Consider the following 18,722-nt stretch of genomic DNA (forward strand, 5'->3'; position numbering starts at 1 on the left):
GTTAAAAAAAGGACACTTCATTTGGAGTCCAGTTTTATTCTAATGCTCTCTGTACCAGCTTCCCTACCTGAACTTAACAAGGAAGCAAACATGAAGAGAACTTGTTTGCAAACCATCCACCACTTTTGTCATCCATAGCTTCTATAAGCTCCTTGTACAGAATTTCAAAATTCCTATCCAGTTTTAAATTACTCCAAAGCTTTATTACTCTATTTCAGCAAGCTCTACTTCAGTACTCGCACAAATTCTTTAAGTTTTTGCTCCTTACTTCTCCCATTCAACACTCTGCCTTAAGAAACCTCTACTTTAATAACCAGACACTTCAGCTTTTCATTTAATGCCATTCCACTTTGTAATGTGCTTAGCAAAAGCATTACGAAAATAACAGTTGCATTTGTCAAAATTACAATGTCAAACAGATGGGTAGAATGCAGTGCAGTTAGCCATCAAGGCTAGCTTTGTAGAACTTCCTAAACCCACATGGTCAGCCACCAAGGACAAGTAAAAACCTTGACAGCACCATCACCTACAGAGTTCTTCCAAGTCACACACAATCCTTACTTTGATACGTATGACTATTCCTTAATTATCAAAGGGTCTAAATCCTGGAACTCCCTACGTAGCACTTTTGGAGTCACTTCATCAGAAATATTAAAATGATTCCTAAGTGCATTTAGGGATGGGCAGTAAATGCTGACCTTGCTGGTGAAACTATGACCCATAAATCAATTTTTAAAAAAGTAAATTCAATTCAGACAAGATGACCTATTCTTTGCTATTACAATAACAAAGTTTAAAAGACATTTATACCAGGCAAGGAATGGAGGATTGTTTTCCACATGAGGGCAGATATGCAGTACGATTTTGCATTATGGGTGACCAAATAGCCTGTTCCAGTGCTCTAATGTTCCATGCTCTATATAAGGAGGAACTATATCAACAATTCCCTATTTTGGTTTACTGAGATTTTCCCTTTCTAGTCCCATTTATTCTAATTTTTTTTAACCCTCCATGAATGATTTAGTTTTTAAAGAATGGGACAGGTTGGGTATTAAATGATTTTGGGATCTGTTTGTTGGAGGAAATCTTTTTTCATTTGAGCAATTGTCAGCTAAATATAGCCTACCCAAAACTCACTTTTTTAGATATCTACAGATTAGAGACTTTCTAAGATCTCAATTATGCACATTTCCTATAAGCTCAAATAAGAATTTACTAGATGTAAATTTTAATTTGACACCTTTTTATAATTGTTCAATATCTAATATTTATGGTATGTTACTGGAGACAAGGAATGTTCCTTTAAACAAAATTAAGAATCTCTGGGAACAAGACTTACAGACATCAACTTGGAAAGAAAATTTTAAACTGGTTAATACGTCATTTCTATGTGCTCGCTATTCCTTCATACAATTTAAGGTGCTACAGAGAGTCCATATGACTAAAGATAAACTATCTCGTTTTTATTCGGATATATCTCCCTACTGTAACAGATGCAATAATGGAGAAGCTTCATGAATTCATATGTTTTGGACTTGTCCATGTCTTGAAAAATATTGGAAGGAAGTTTTTCAAACTTTTTCTTTACTTTTCAAAGTCAATTTTAAACCTAATCCTCTGATGGCCCTATTCGGTATTGTTGCAGGACAAGATATTGAGTTGAAGACATCAGATTTACATATTTTGGCCTTTAGCTCTCTTGTAGCTAGGAGGGCGCTTTTGTTTAAATGAGAAGATGTCTCTCCTCCTACTCATGCTCAATGGTTATGTGACGTTATGTCATGCTTAGATTTAGAGAAGATTCGTTGTTCAATTTCTGAATCTCGTCAAGACTTTCAAACATTATGGAGACCCTTTCTGAATTATTTTCAAAACTTTCAAAACCCTCAATCCGTCGTTTAAATTTAGATGTTGGCTATTATTAATTTTTATTGTACGAGGAGGTATTTTACCTTTGTTTTCTCCTTAATAAACAGCTTCGGTCTTGGTAGGGGTTAGATTCTTCTTTTGTAATAAATTAGTATATTTCAATATAACTTTGACTAACCTACGTGAATATGGGGTAATAAGATTGTTATTATGAACAGATATAACGTAATTGGTAGTTGTTTTTTCGACCTTTATATATACTTTATTGTATTCTGTATTCTTCTATGTAGAAACTAATAAAAATATTGAAAAGAAAGATTCCCTTAACAACTCAATATCATATGTAAATTCCAATTCCTTACATTGTTTTTAAATCCCAATCTCCACACGTCACAAAAATGGAATTAACTTTGGGATCCAGCAATCCATTATCCCTCATCCAGTCATCAACCATCTGTTAAATACACAAAAAAAAACAATTAATAAAGAAGACAGAAACAAGTTCCAGGACACAAAAAAAATTAAATTATAAACACTACTTTTTTCTAACCGTTTATCTATAATTCTATCAAAGACTCATTTTTATCATAAATTGTCTGAAGAATAAAATTAGGCTATTAAGCCTGACAGGTCTATGTCAGTATTACATTCTACAACTACTTCTTACTCTGCACTCATTTCTTCTTAAGTGTGTCAATCATATCGTCTTCATACACTCCATGCCCTTTCCATATAAAGAAATTTATCCTAAGTATTTTCCATTTTTTATATTTATATATATATTTGGCATTTTAAACATTTCTGTTCTTACAAAAGCACAAGGACAAAGAAGAGGTAAATAGATTATTATATCATGAGTAACATCTTCAAGAAAAGAGCGGAAAACAAAGATGAGAAGCAGAAATATTGAAACTGAGAACACCAACATATGATGTTTGTGTGGCTGAAGGCAAAAGTGAGACAGCAAGGGATCAACACATGGAGAAAGACAGAATTTTGAATTTTAGTCTGCAAAGAAAATCCGTAGAACTTCGACAAATATACAAAATGTTACACTCACAACATGCTGGAGGAACTCAGCAGGTTGGGCAGCATCCGTGGAAAAGATCGGTCAACGTTTCGGGCCGGAACCCTTCGTCAGGACGCTGCCACGGATTCTGCCCGACCTGTTGAGTTCCTCCAGCGTGTTGTGAGTGTTGCTTTGACCCCAGCATCCGCAGATTATTTTGTGTATACAAAATGTTGTTGGACTGGAAATCAGTGTGTTAGCTAGTACAAGAGTGGCTTGATGGTGTAGATCTCAAACATTAGCTTCAGAGAATTCCCCTTATTCTCATTTCCCCACACATTTTCTTGTAACTCATTTTCTTCAACATGCTCATCAACTTCCCTCTGATTCTCCAGTCTCCGAGCAATACTATTTTCCCAGAAGCCAATTACCAGCACATCTTTGGGGTTTGTGAGGAACCTGGGATTTCTGAGGGGTATCTGACCACATGCTGATGTGCGGTTTGAATTTGCACCATGGTTGGAACAGACATCATGTGGATACAGAGGGAACATGCAAACTCCATACAGACAGTGCTCAAGGTCAGAACTGAATCCATGTCTGGAGAGCCAGATTGGCATTACTGGAGCTGTGAGTACCTTATTTTTTTAAGTCGGCACAGATGGGGGTGGGGGGGCAGCATGAAGTTCAGGAAAGGAAAAGAATAAACAAAAGATGCCTGGGCAGATGTAATGATGCAGAAAGCAAAACAAGATCCCATCACCTGAGAGGCTTAGCTACAGCACAGGTAAAAATGAACAAAAAGGCAACTGGAGAGCAGATTCAAAAAGAAACAAAAATGACAAAGGATAATGTGATCAATCTTATCAAAGGTTACAGAGGTCAGAAAGAACAAAGTGGAAATCTGTCATAGTCGAAGTCATAATATTCTGTCATCAACCTTTGATACAAAGTTTGATTGCAGAGATTCAACAATGTATTCAAGGGGTCTTTAAAAGTAAATAAGACCACCTGATTTTTCAGCTCGCAACAGCAGAGAAGTTAGGTTGTTTTAGAGGGTTTCACAGAAGGAAAAATCAATTTAGAGCTTCAGATAAAGTGGCTAGAATTTGGATGGTCATCACTGTCAATATAGTGACAATAAAGTTCATGAATTCTTTACTACTATTAAAGGGAAAGAGTACAATGGAGAAAAGATTAAGGAAAAGAAGTACAAATTTTATTTCATTCACATCAGAGCTAAAACAATAGAAAAGTCATGGGAAAATCCCAATTCAGGACAAGGTGGTTGCTGGGCAATAAGGAGAAAGTGGCAGCTGAACAGATGGTGTCAAAATTAGTGACAATAAAGTCCATGAATTCTTTATTATTATTAAAGGGAAATAATACAATGGAGAAAAGATTAAGGAAATGATTGGCAAAGAAAAAAAAACCAACAAATGCTGTCACTTTCTGGAATATTCATGATGTTGTACTTTTTTTTCCTCTTTTATGGAACAGAAAGAAATGGTAGTGCTAGATTTGATCAGACCATTAGTGGTGATGGATGACTATTGCAGTTGTATTATAGCTTGGATTGGGGATACAAGAACTGCTACTTAAGAATAGCCCTATCTATCATGCAAGAGAGTCTAAAATCCTTCTCTTGATAGATAATGGTTGGCAATGTTAAAAATTTGTACAAAATTATCACATTGATTTTTGCTTAATCTTGTTGCACTATTCTACACATTGCCTATACAGTAACATGAAAAGTGTCAGTTACATTACATATGTAAAGTCTGAGAACAGCTAAAATAACCTGTTCTGATAACTAAATAGTGGATCCCACAATGGGTTTGCAATACATGTTGTGCTACACCACATTGCCTTAGATAATGCAATTAGATAAGATAAACTTACAATGTGGCTTTTCATAAGTTTTATTTATGTATTTTACAGTTTATAAAGAAATGATTGAATATTAACAAATGAAACTATGGTCCAGATTTTTAATGACTGTGGAACTGTCAGCATTAGCCAATATTACGCTCTGAAACTAACACTGACTTCTGGAGCACACATCTATGATCAGACACAACTTCTTGACAGGTGCAGAATCAGACTTATAATCAGGTTTATTATCATTGCCTTATATCAGGGTGGCCAACCTTTTACATCCCATGCGTCAATTTTTTCACGCACGAGTTCTATAGTAACATATTTTTACAAGAATTGTGGGGGTACAAGAGTTATATGGCGCATCTGAACTTGTGCGTGAAAAAATTGACGCTTGGAATGTAAAAGGTTGGCCACCCTTGCCTTATATGATGAGAAATTATTTTGGTTTACAGCAACAACACGGTGCAAAGTCACAAAATTATTATAAATTACAAAATATATAAATCTGACCAGAAAAGGAATAATAAGGTAGTGTTCATAGACCATTCGGAAATCTGATGATGGAGGGGAAAAAGGTCCTTAGTGATGGATGCTGCCTTCTTCAGACACTGCCTCGCTTAATCTTTAGAAATTACTGAACTGACAAAAGAAAGTACCTTTACAGTGGGTGATACTTACAAACTACCCCAATGTAAAAAAATAGCCTTTAAAATTGTATGCTTTGTTCCACAAATCCATAATTATCAGGAAACAATGCACCTGCAGATTTCAAGAAAGTAACTATACTTGTGCAGATTGTTTTTCCCTCTTAAGTATTTAAAATAAAAATAATAATTTTAATCTTTATAATCTTTGAGTTTCTACCTTTATTTTAAATAATCATTCAAGCCTATAAAATTCTGATTTTAAAAAAAATCTTCACTTTTACTTCCTGATTTGGTACATTGAAAAATTCTTCACTGTGACTGGCTCAGGTTATCGACATCATTATTGTTGGATACCGCTGATCTTCTGGAACCGGCGTTGACAGCAATTGACTTTAAGAAAGGCGAAGTTATGCCAGAGATCAGCAGATCTTTACAGGCAGATTTTTTCAAGGTCAGTAGCAAATGCTGCTACTTGGACACTGAATGCAAAATTCAGGCCAAAAGAATCGATACTTGATATGATTTACAATCTTATCAAGACACAATGGTTAGTCTGCATATTCTAATCTACATTAATATCAGTGAATTACTGAACCTTGTCTTTTCTAATGAGGTTTCCAAATCAATTGGTAACCATATTGAAATGAACGGGGTCTCGTGAAAAAGCAAATGGTTCAATAGTGCCCAACACATTAATTTTGTTAAGAAGCTTGCTCTAATAAGCCAACATTACAGTCAAATTTTCATGTCAAAACAAGATCTGGCACCACATGTCATCTTATTCACCTGAAGGACCTCTGGCAATGTTGGTTTCCCATCTACCATGGACTGCTCAATGCCTGTGAGCTGTTGATGAAAAATAAGGAAGCCAGTTACAAACAGGTAAGCTTTCAATTGTATAGCATTATATAATCATGACTATTATTATTACAGAAGAAATCTGAAATAACAAAAGGATTTATTAATCAAAACTTCTGTTCTTTGTAGGAAGCCCTTCATAACCCAAGATCACTTGTTTCAACTTGGTTCTTTAAGTTCAGAGGTGTCAGATTATAGCAATGTGTAACCCACAGACTTTTCCAGACACAACACAGGAAAAACTTGGCCAGACACACAATTAGGGAGATGTTCTTTCAACCATGTACATTTAGTTTCTATGTGCACCCGACACAGAATGGATAGTGACAGTGTCAATCCAAATGCTACTTCCAGAGCCATGAATTCCCAGGAGTCAATGGGAATATTGCTTACTTTCAAGGATGATTTGAATCCAGGGCTTACTTCCAGTTTTTCCAAGTTCCTCTTGATCTACAGTGAGATATTCTTTATCTTAGTACTAGATGAGTAATAAACTTTACAAGATTCTCATTCTTGACAACAGAGGATGTTATTTATCCTCCAATGATAACATCCTCAATTACCACCAAATTTCCATTCTGCTCTATACTTCTCACATAACCCACAATGCTTTGTTCTGGATTGCAGGTGTCCACTTATAGCTTTTTCTTGCCAACAAAGGTAGTTCTGTGGAACCACCTTCTCAGCTTCCAAAAAACCTGCACAACCTGCCTAGCAGTTACACTCTCTCATTCCGGACCCTGGGATTTCCTACTTTTGAGGTAAAACTGCCTCCCACCTTCAGTGTTGAAGCTCCAACTCATTCTGCCTCTCAGCTATTCTGAAACAGAAGCATTCAATTTCAAGTTTAATTATCATTCAACCAAACACAAATAGCGCCAAATGAAACAGCATTCCCCTGGGGCCAAGTTGCAAAACACTTTACCAACAGCACATAGCACAAATAGCACATGGTTACAATTTCAGAACAACATAGAGCCATAAAGAAAAACATTAGCTCAAGTCCCTGAGTGCCAAGACAGTAGAATCGATGACAAGTTGACCTGGTCCAATGTGGTCATTATCACACTTGCAAATGCATAGCACTAAACTAAACAGAGCTATGAGGTTGAATTTCCAGGCAATTAGAAATAATGTTAACTGAAACCCATTTACTGGAATATAGACATATTCTATATATTTAATTCGTATTAGTACTTCTGAATTATCTTGCGAAATCCATGAGTGACTCAGCCAAATGCTAGAGTGACTCCAGGCAAAGTATATAGGATCCCAATTTCCTTTCTCTAATATTTCACAAAATTAATCTAACACTTAGTGTCTGTGAGTCAAATCTTTGTATTTGAAATTGTAATTGGTAAAATCACCTAACCACTCACAATTATAGATCTCCATTCAAATGGAAGTTTGCTGTAAAAAGAATGCTTTTGATTTTAAGATAAGAATTCCTTTCTCAAAGGTGAACAGTTTAGTTACCATGCTGCATGTAATTAGTTGCCACATTGCCAAAGTCTTCAAAATTAATCGTTTGTCTAGACGTGGTTTACCTACTTTAAAAACCTGCTGGGAAGCCCTCCAACGATCACCGAAGAAGAAAAGGACATACCCACGATACTAACGCAAGTCAACATCGATGGCAGCCCATTCACCATTGAGGAACTGGAGAAGGCCAAATATGCACTCAAACAGAGCAGGAAAACTGAACCAGATGGGATACCACCAGATGTCCTGAAGAACTGCGACCTGTCGACATCTTGCTGGACATACGTAATGTGGCACTGATGAAAAGCGACAAACCAGAACAGTGGTCACTCTCAAACATTATCCCAGTCCCCAAGTCTGGATCCCTCATGAAGACAGATAACTACCGCGGTGTCAGCTTGACCTGCATCTTAGCAAAGCTAATCAATCGGGTGATCTTGAACAGGATTCGCACCGCCATTGACCCGAAACTAAAATTCAGTCAGAATGGTTTTCAGCAGAAGCACACAACAGTAATGCAAATACTTGCTCTCCGTAGAATCATCGAGGAAATCAGGAAGAACAACCCACCAGCCGTGCTTACTTTCATCAATTTTCGCAAAGCTTTTGACTCCATTCACCGAGGTAAAATGCTGAAGATCCTGAAAGTTTACGGGGTGCCAGACCGTCTACTGAGAACAATAGAGTCCAGCTATACCAAAACCATGGCGAAAGTTGTATCGCCGGACGGAGAAACAGCAGTGTTCGAGCTCCTAGCTGGTGTGCTGCAAGGAGACACTCTGGCACCCTACATCTTTATAATCGTCCTTGATTACGCTCTGCGTCAAGCTACCAAAGATCATGACAAGCTTGGTTTTACCATAAAACCAGGACGAACCAAAAGGGTCAGACCAGTTACACTCACAGATCTTGATTTTGCAGATGACATAGTCCTGCTCTCTGACCAGATGGAGGAAGGACAGCAGCTACCGACAAAAGTGGAAATTGAGTGCAATGAAGTTGGACTTCACCTAAATGCTAAAAAGACAGAGTACATGGTGCTTAACTGCGACAAAGGTACTCTCAAAACCATAAAGAATGATACCATTAAGAAAGTCTTTGACTTCAAGTACCTCGGGTCAAGAATGATGAGTTCGGAGAAGGACATAAAGATAGGAAGGCGCTGGCGTGGAAGGCTATGAACGACATGAAGGAACTCTGGAAGTCGAACCTGACCAGAGGGCTTAGAAAGAGGATCTTCATAGCAGTTATAGAGTCCATTCTCACATACGGATGCGAGACGTGGACACTCACCAAGACTATGCGAAAGTCTCTAGGTGGTTGCTATAGACGAATGCTCCGGATGGCTCTTGACGTGAGTTGGCAACAGCACATGACAAACATCGAGCTCTATGACGACCTACCGATGCTCACCACTAAAATCGAGGTGAGGAGACTGCAACTAGCAGGGCACTGTCTACACCACCCCGAGCTACCGGCCAGCCTAGTCATCGTATGGGAGCCCAAGCATGGGAGGATGAACCCTGAGCGCCCTCCCAAGACTATGATCAACACACTCCTAGGAGACAGCGGCACGGCTAATGTAGATGAACTGAACACACTGATGAGGGAGAGGGAGAAGTGGAGAGTCTGTCATTGTGCCCGACGCCGGCCCCCGAGGCTTGAGTCGATGTCTTAAAATTTTTTGGGCCTTGACTGATAGAATTAAACTCAGGAGAAAGAATGTAAATCTTTTTTCATCAACTCCATTTACAGCAGGGTTTCACTCCTGTGGATTGTTCATTATCTGACTGCAAACTGGATTCTGTTTATTTCAGCGCTATGCAGTTGAAAGTGCACTTTTCCCAGAGTGAAATGTGATAACGACCACGTTATTTTGTGTTAGTGCAGACATGTGACACAACTTGCTCTGCCGTATTTTAGACCTCATTTTTCCCACTGAATAAAGACTTAATTAAGGGGTGGAATTCATTCCTCATTCATCGTTATCAGCAAACCCTGGGTTGACACCAAGGATCGAAAGCCGAAGGTCGATCAGAAGATACCCTCACCCCCTCAGCAGCTACAAATCCAACCCGCCAGCTCCACATACACACAAACATGCTCGTATTTGTGTATGGGCAGTACACAAGTTAGGCATTCATTAACGACAGAGCACCTGTGAATGTGCTAATCATAAAAAAACTACAAAACTTGCCTTGAATGATTAATGGTACTGAAGTTTGCCCGTTTACAATCTTTGTTCATTTAATACCCAGCCAATTCGCAAGTAATTGGTTTGCAGGATGCCTACATGCTAGCAACTCACTATTTTTCGGTGCCTGCTCAAATATGAATTGTTCCATAGCACTACATGGCAGGAGAAATAATAGATATTCTGTGTTTATGATATAAGGATTGAAAGAGTACTCCAGTTAAAATGGCATTACAATTGTTTTTACTGAGGTTATAAAATTAGCTTGCTCACAAACAGGATGCTCTATGTTGAATATAACTGTATATGATTTTTATTTGCCCAGAAATATTTCTACACTGGCATTAATTTGTTAGAAAATCATAAATTTTCCTTCTGGAAATAAAAAATATTGCCGAAATAAAATAAATGCTTAATTTCAGAATGACATATCTGCTCATGTTCTGGGTAGATCTTTTTTTAAATTATTAAACAAGAGATACAACATATTTAAAGAATTAGACAAGACAGCATAATTGAAAAGAAGAATAGAACTAGAAAAACGAGACTCTGAGACTACCTTGTCTCAATCTATGAGCCTAACAATGATATTGTGATTTGATTGATGGGTGCTGAGATACATTCACTGTTGTGAACGATCAGAATGGGGTGGAAGGTCAGTCAGGCAGTAAAGTGGACTTCTATCAAAGCGTGGAGGTTCCTCAATGTGAAGTGTAAATGCTGTTAAATTCTGCCAGATTTTCCTCCCCCAAGAACAGAGCAGAAATTCATCACTTTGAAGCCAATTAGAAATGTCATGACAGGATTTTGCGATGGCCTTAAATAAAAAAAACAGCAATAGCATTTAGTGAGAATTATAATTTAGCAAAATGCAATTAAGTCTACCTGTTTTATAGAAATATATCTTTCCTAGTAAAGATTCAGCCATGGTATTTTTAGCATACCAAGCATTCATGATTATCAAAATAGAAAAACAAACATGTTTACATATCAGAACTGATTACTGCATCATTTGTTGAGATATTTTATATTAAGTAACTCATCCACAAAACTACTATTTAGTCGTCAATCTTAAAAAAATCATTTTCTGATTCCTAACACTACAGTCCTTGCCACAAACAAGCAAACTTAGCAGCTGGACCTAGGAGACTCATACAGGGCTGCTCACCACTGGACTCACAAATTCCATTCTTATGTGAACACAACAGGTTATCTTTAATAGCAAATTTAGTGCTGAAAACCATCTCATGGAATTTTACAGAAATGCAGATGAACAAAGAGGACATTAAACCATCAACATATAAAAGTAGTGAATAATAGCTTGGGCAAACAGATGGTAAGTAGACAGGTTGTAAAAGGGAAGAGGTTAAAATTGGAGAGTTTCAAGATGGAAATCTGAAGCACACAGCATGAATAGTTTATGGCTGGGACAATGTGGGAAACAATGAGGGGTACAAAAGGATACACAAGAACACAAATTTTTAGAACACACACAAGATTGCAGATGCTGGAATCTGGATCAAAAAGCAAACTACTGGAGGAACTCAGGGAGTTGAGCAACACCCTTGAAGGCAAAGAGAAGGTTGGCAAATTTTAGGGATTTAGACAGCTGGGGAGATTACAGAGCACAAGTACGGCACAGCCACAAAAGGGAATTAAAACATGAGGATGAGATGTTTTGAGAGTTAATATTAATCTCCATGGATAAAAGGAATGGGCAAGAGGGATATCCAGCCTGAAACAGGCAGCCAGTCTAAATTAAGGGATCTTAGTCTGAAAAGTCAACTGTCCAATTTCTTCCATAGATACTGTCCGACCCGTTGAGTTCCCCCAGCTTTTTGTACATTGATCCAGATTCCATCATCTGCAATCACGTGTTTCCATCTAGCCTGAAGTTAAAAGGTACATGGGAATCAGCATTGCAAGAATGTCTGTTCCATCTCCTGCACTAATAAAGATGCCATTAAAGTGTGTTAACACAGGCACAGAAGATATACATCAGATGGAGAATAATCCAACTTTTGCTCCTCTCCTAGATTCTAAATACTAAACTTGTCTATTTGTGGCAAGGATTGTTTTTAATAGGAATTGGAAAAATAATTGTGTACTTTGAGACAACCACTCTGAATTTAAAAGTGAGATTAGCAACTAAATATACTGACTAAAGGGCCACATGGATCAGTGCGTGGGTGTTAACTTACACAATTTAGATAAATGACTTGGATGAAGGCATTGAAGTCATGGTAGCTAAATTTGCTGAAGATGCAAAAAAAGGGAGAAAATTAAGCTCTTAAGAGCTACTGAAATGTTAGTAGAGTGGTCTAAAATTTGGCAAGTGGAATATAATGTGGGAAATGTGAAATTATTGATTTTCACAAGAAAACATGGAAAATGAATAATGGAAGGAAGCTGACGCATTCAACTGGAAATATATGGTTTTATCTGCTGGAGTTTATAAGAAAGAGAGTGGCCATGATTGAAACATACAAGGTCCTGAGGGTTTTAACAAAGTGGATATAGAAAAGACTTTATCACTTTTGGGAGAATATAAAACTAGAGGTCAAAAATAAGGGGACATTCCTTCAAGATAGATATGAAGCCAAATACTTTTTCCAGAAGGTCGTGAGTCTTTGAATATTTTTAAGACAGAGATACTGAATATGGAAAAGGAAAGGGGATAAATGGGAATGCAAACTTGAGGTGACAATCAGATCAGCCAGGATCTAATTAAAATGAATACTTCTGAGGGCCTAATAGCCTACTTCACTGCTAACTCATAATTATATGTACACTTTAACATGACAAAACATTGTTAGCCTTACCACTATTTCTGTTGCAGAATGCACCCCATTGTAAAAGAGAAAGTCAGCAGAATAGAAGCTTACAAGATGGATGAAAGGTAATGAAAGACAAATTCCATTTCTATTATCACATAGAAATGAAAGGTATACCTGCTGCTTGTAATGTGCCTCACATCAATAAGCTTCCCACTGGAGTGAAGCTAATCTGCAGGACAAATGAGAAACTATTCAACCTGTGTCACCTCTACTCCAGAAGCAAGGACAACCCAACTTCAGACATCAAGCTGCAGAATGCAGATGACACATGGATACACACAGACTCAGAGGCAGAGCTCCAAGTTATCATGATTTGTTCACTGAAGCAGATGAGTGAATGAGCCTTAGATTTTACAACATATGACGCTTTACCAACCCACCCCCTCTGTCCAATAAAGGCTCACAATGAGCCTCTGGGAAAAATAGAACTGCTTCTCATATCTCAGGACTACTTCTCAACGAATACAGACACATAATAAAATTCATCATTGCTTTCTGTGCACAAATACAGTCTTTGGTAATCTGAGGGGAAAAAAGTGTTTGAAGATCAATCCTACAAAACTAGCACCAAACTCTGTGCTTCTGAGATGTTGTCGTCCTGAAACTACACTAGAGAGGTGGTACCAATATGTTCCCTGCAAAATCCCTCAAGTCCACAGGCAGGATAAGGAATCAACGTCAGCATCTTTTCTCAGGACAACATCCAGATGCTGATCACATTCGGTCAATTGCAGCCCCAACACCAGACTTTCTAAACAAATACTCTGTACTGTCTTCCATCATACAAAGAGATTCAGGTGGACAGAAGAAACACCCGAACGCCTTCAAAGGACGTCTTCAAAGCTTTCATGAAAAGGCATAGCGCCTTCACAGACTTGTAGAAATTGTTTTGTTGGTCCAGGGTTGCTCAAATAGACAGGGGCTTATTAGGGAGAGTCAACATGGCTCTGTGCGTGGTAGGTCATGTTTGACCAATCTGTTGGGAGTTTTTCGAGGAGGTTACCAGGAAAGTGGATGAAGGGAAGGCAGTGGATATTGTCTACATGGACTTCAGTAAGGCCTTTGACAAGGTCCTGCATGGGAGGTTAGTTAGGAAAATTCAGTCGCTAGGTATACATGGAGAGGTGGTAAATTGGATTAGACATTGGCTCGATGGAAGAAGCCAGAGAGTGGTGGTAGAGAATTGCTTCTCTGAGTGGAGGCCTGTGACTAGTGGTGTGCCACAGGGATCTGTGCTGGGTCCATTGTTATTTGTCATCTATATCAATGATCTGGATGATAATATGGTAAATTGGATCAGCAAGTTTGCTGATGATACAAAGATTGGAGGTGTAGTAGACAGTGAGGAAGGTTTTCAGAGCCTGCAGAGGGACTTGGACCAGCTGGAAAAATGGGCTGAAAAATGGCAGATGGAGTTTAATACTGACAAGTGTGAGGTATTGCACGTTAGAAGGACAAACCAACGTAGAACATACAGGGTTAATTGTAAGGCACTGAGGAGTGCAGTGGAACAGAGGGATCTGGGAATACAGATACAAAATTCCCTAAAAGTGTCGTCACAGGTAGATAGGGTCGTAAAGAGAGCTTTTGGTACATTGGCCTTTATTAATCGAAGTATTGAGTATGAGAGCTGGAATGTTATGATGAGGTTGTATAAGGCATTGGTGAGGCCGAATCTGGAGTATTGTGTTCAGTTTTCGTCACCAAATTACAGAAAGGATATAAATAAGGTTGAAAGAGTGCAGAGAAGGTTTACAAGGATGTTGCCAGGACTTGAGAAACTCAGTTACAGAGAAAGGTTGAATAGGTTAGGACTTTATTGCCTGGAGCATAGAAGTATGAGGGGAGATTTGATAGAGGTATATAAAATTATGATGGGTATAGATAGAGTGAATGCAAGCAGGCTTTTTCCACTGAGGCAAGGGGAGAAAAAAACCAGAGGACATGGGTTAAGGGTGAGGGGGGAAAAGTTTAAAGGGAACATTAAGGGGGGGGGCTTCTTCACACAGAGAGTGGTGGGAGTATGGAATGAGCTGCCAGACGAGGTGGTAAATGTGGGTTCTTTTTTAACATTTAAGAATAAATTGGACAGATACATGGATGGGAGGTGTATGGAGGGATATGGTCCGTGTGCAGGTCAGTGGGACTAGGCAGAAAATGGTTCGGCATAGCCAAGAAGGGCCAAAGGGCCTGTTTCTGTGCTGTAGTTTCTATGGTTCTATGGTTCTAAATGGAGAAGAAGCCTTCCAGCATAAATGGTAGTAGGGGTGCATCACCAATCGTACTACCCATCTGCTCACCTATGGCGAAGTCTGTGGATGCAATATTGGCCATTTCAACCACTCAGAACTCACAAAATTGAAGTGGAAGAAAATCATCTTCAATCTGAAGGGGCTGCTTCAGAAAATATCAGAATATCAAGAGAAAAATTGAATTGTCTTTATTACTTACATCTTTCATATACATGAGGAGTAAAAATCTTTACGCTACGTCTCTGGCAAAATGTACAATATATAGTAATTTATAATAAATAGTATTATGTACAACAGGATAGTCAATATAATATAGAAATACAGTTGTGTCAGCATGAATTAAGCAGTCTGATGGCCTGGTGGAAGAAGCTGTCCCGGAGCCTGCTGGTCCTGGCTTTTATGCTACGGTACCGTTTCCCAGATGGTAGCAGCTGGAACAGTTTGTGGTTGGGGTGACTTGGGTCCCCAGTGATCCTTTGAGCCCTTTTTACACACCTTGCAAAATTATTGCAAAAAATAGTCTGCATGGCTTTATTAAACCTTAACTGGAATTAAAATATCACTATAGAATATTTTTCTGAAGTGTAAAATAATAGTAAGTTCCATCATAAACAAAGTGACAATTATATAAACTTATAATTATTCAAGAACATTTAATGGATGTTTTCCTGATGCTAGTTTATCACCTTCACATTTCAGCCCAATGTCCAAACTAGTGAAACAAACCAAGTCATTTAAAACACGGGGATTTATCCAAATCCCACTTGTGCTTTATGTTTAGCAATTTTTAATACTGCTCTAAGGTTTAATTCTTTCAAATGAAATAACATCCACAAGCCATTTTCATTACCTGAAATTGAAAGATTCCACTAATTACTTTGGTAACAGTAAAATAAGTTCATAATTACCTTCATATCCAAAAATATGTAAATGATAAAAACTACACTAAATGTCACATAAAATAATATTCAGCTATTTTAAGTTGGGTTAATTAATAGTACAGGAATTACTAAAAACATTTATGGTTAGTGCTTACTTTACTTTCATCTGTACTAATAAAATTACACCATCACCATTCTTATATACAAAAGTAATAAAGATACATTCTGTTACGCTGCCAAATTACTTTGGCTTAAATATGTTAAGGTCGCTGTTACATATTTGGTCAGAAACGAACTGAAACCTAACTTATGTAATTTCAAGTATCATTAGCTGAACGCGGAAAAGGTCAGCGATCGCTCCCAGCAGAGGCCGGAGGGTCACTGATCACTCCCAACGGAGGCCACAATTCAGACCAGGTGTGAGTTCTGAGTCAAGGAAGGACTGTTCGATGTTCTGAGATTTATGTGATTGTAATGTACTTCATATTGGTCTCCATTTTTTTGGCATTTACTTTCTTCTGGTCAATTGGTGGGTGGGTGATCTGTTAGTTCTTTGTGTGTGTATGGGGGGGAATCTGGGGTTTTGATGCTAAGGCCACTTTTTTTTGTGAGTGAGGGGGTCGGTGATTGTTATTGTCAATGTTTTTTTTTCTGCAGGGGGGAAGGGGTGGAAATTTATTACTATTGTCACTGTTTTTTTCCCTGCGGGGGAGAGGTTTTAGATTTGATGTTAGTGTCATTGTTTTTATCTGTGGGGGAGGGGGTGGGGTTTTTTGGGGGTTGTGAGTTTTGTTTCTTTTTCATTGTCGCAGGGGGTGGGTTTGATGCATGGTCTTTCTATATATCATGGCCATCTGGAGAAGAGAAATATCAGAGTTGTACTGTACATGCATACTTTAACAATAAGATGAACTTTTGAACAGACTTTGCCCAGAATAAAATTCAAACTCATTTGTCATGTTGTTTAGGATTTAACTACTAGAATGATTTTTGGTAAGGAAGGACCTGCATTTTGGTTCACTGTATCGCTAGTAAACTCCCTAGGGGATAGTTCATCAGTTCTCAGACTAACCTTACTGATTATTTATCAACTTAACAACAGTCTCTAGAGGAGCAAAGATCCATTGATTCATACATATCAACTGATCAAACAGCCAAACTAAAAATCCAGCAAGATGAATCAAATATTTTATTCTAAAGAGTTATTACAGCAATTAACACGTTGCAACCAGAGATCTCTAAACCATCACTTAAGATCATTTGAATTATCTCTGCCAACACCCTATAATGTATGTCGTAGTTATGGGCAGTTTCTCACCATTCAACTTCCATTTGGAATATTTCACTTAAATGTGAAATATGGTTGACCTCCTCAACCCCAAATTAAATTAGAGAAAATAAATATCCATAAATCAACTGAATGTAGTCACCAAATGCAATATTTGACAAGTACTAAGCTAAATGAAAATTAAAATAGTTTTAAAAATATATTTTAGTATATATTTTACATTAATCTGGATAAAACGCATGCAAGATTGATAAAAACACCTGGTTATTTCCTCCATACCTTCGTACAAAAAGATGTCAGCTTTGGATGGACAATTGGTTGAACATATGTATGAAAGGTAGATTCAATTTCCAGTGTCCTGCCATGTAACTTGAGGATTGGGAATTCAATAATTTCCTGGAGTGGAGAAGGAAAGAAGTGATATGTAAATAGATGACTTTCTTCTCTCACAATCGTACAAAAATAACATTTTTATTAGTGTTATGTACATAGGTCTACTACCATGATAATTATGATTATTCTACTATGAAGAAATCATGTTTAACTTTTTTTACATTCTTTAGAATATTGCAAAGCATTTGGTTAAGACGTGAGAGGCTCTGATAAAGCTGCAGTATTGCTGGTAATTCTCCAGTTCATAAGGTTCCAGCAATGCACAGAAAATTAAAAATCTCCAAGAGTGGGAACTTAATGATTAAAGATTAAAAATTTGTATTATTTGACATACGTACATTGAATTATCGAAACACACAGTGAAACACACATTTGCATCAACGAGCAAGCTAGACTGAGGATGTGCTGCTGGAAGCCCAAAGTGTTGCCATGTTTCCAGTGACAACATAGCATGTCCACAACTTATATTAAGCTATATGTTTTTGGAATGTGAGAGGACCACGGAGAACCCAGAGGAAACCCTGTCGCAGGGAGAATATACAAACTCCTTCCAGAAAGCAATAGAAATTGATTCCCACACTACCATGCCATTATTAACTCAATAAAAGATTTTTAAAAAGGAAACAGCAATAATGAGGTAAATCTCGCAATAGTTTACACCCTAGAGTACCATATGGCTGAGGAAAGGGTAACAATCATGATTTCTGATATAATTTAATACCATCATCCCCTGAAAACTAATCAGTAAACTCCAAAACCTGGGCCTCAATACCCCCTTGTACAATTGGATCCCAGATTTCTTCACTTGCAGACTCCAGCCAGTTCGGATTGGCAAAAGCATTTCCCTTACAATCTCCAGCAGCACAAGTGCACCACAAGGCTGTGTACTTAGCCCCCTGCACTTCTCACTTTACACCTATGACTGTGTGGCTAAGTACACCTCCAACACCATATTTAAGTTTGCCGATAATACCACTGTTGTGAGCTGTATCAAAAGTGGTGATATATCAGCATTCAGGAATGAGATTAAACATTTGGCTGCGTGGTGTCATAACAACAACCTCTAATTCAATGTCAGCAAGGCCAAAGAAAAAATTGTAGATTTCAGGAAAGGGAAGCCAGAGATCCATG

The 18,722-nt window shown here is 37.9% G+C and overlaps 1 protein-coding gene across 3 annotated transcripts in view; it reads right to left on the bottom strand.

Annotated features, from left to right (window-relative positions):
• Window positions 1–18,722, bottom strand: part of LOC134355213 (ERI1 exoribonuclease 3-like) — a 364,063-nt gene that overhangs the window by 288,467 nt on the left and 56,874 nt on the right. For all 3 annotated transcript variants that reach the window (XM_063064992.1, XM_063064993.1, XM_063064994.1), the window contains exons 3-5: window positions 17,478–17,594; window positions 6,193–6,252; window positions 2,232–2,323 (exon numbers count right to left, since the gene is read on the bottom strand). In XM_063064992.1, the coding sequence (XP_062921062.1) occupies window positions 2,232–2,323; window positions 6,193–6,252; window positions 17,478–17,594 (269 nt within the window). The remainder of the gene's footprint in view (window positions 1–2,231; window positions 2,324–6,192; window positions 6,253–17,477; window positions 17,595–18,722) is intronic.

Source organism: Mobula hypostoma, chromosome 12 (assembly GCF_963921235.1).
Source record: "Mobula hypostoma chromosome 12, sMobHyp1.1, whole genome shotgun sequence".
Lineage (NCBI taxonomy): Eukaryota > Metazoa > Chordata > Chondrichthyes > Myliobatiformes > Myliobatidae > Mobula > Mobula hypostoma.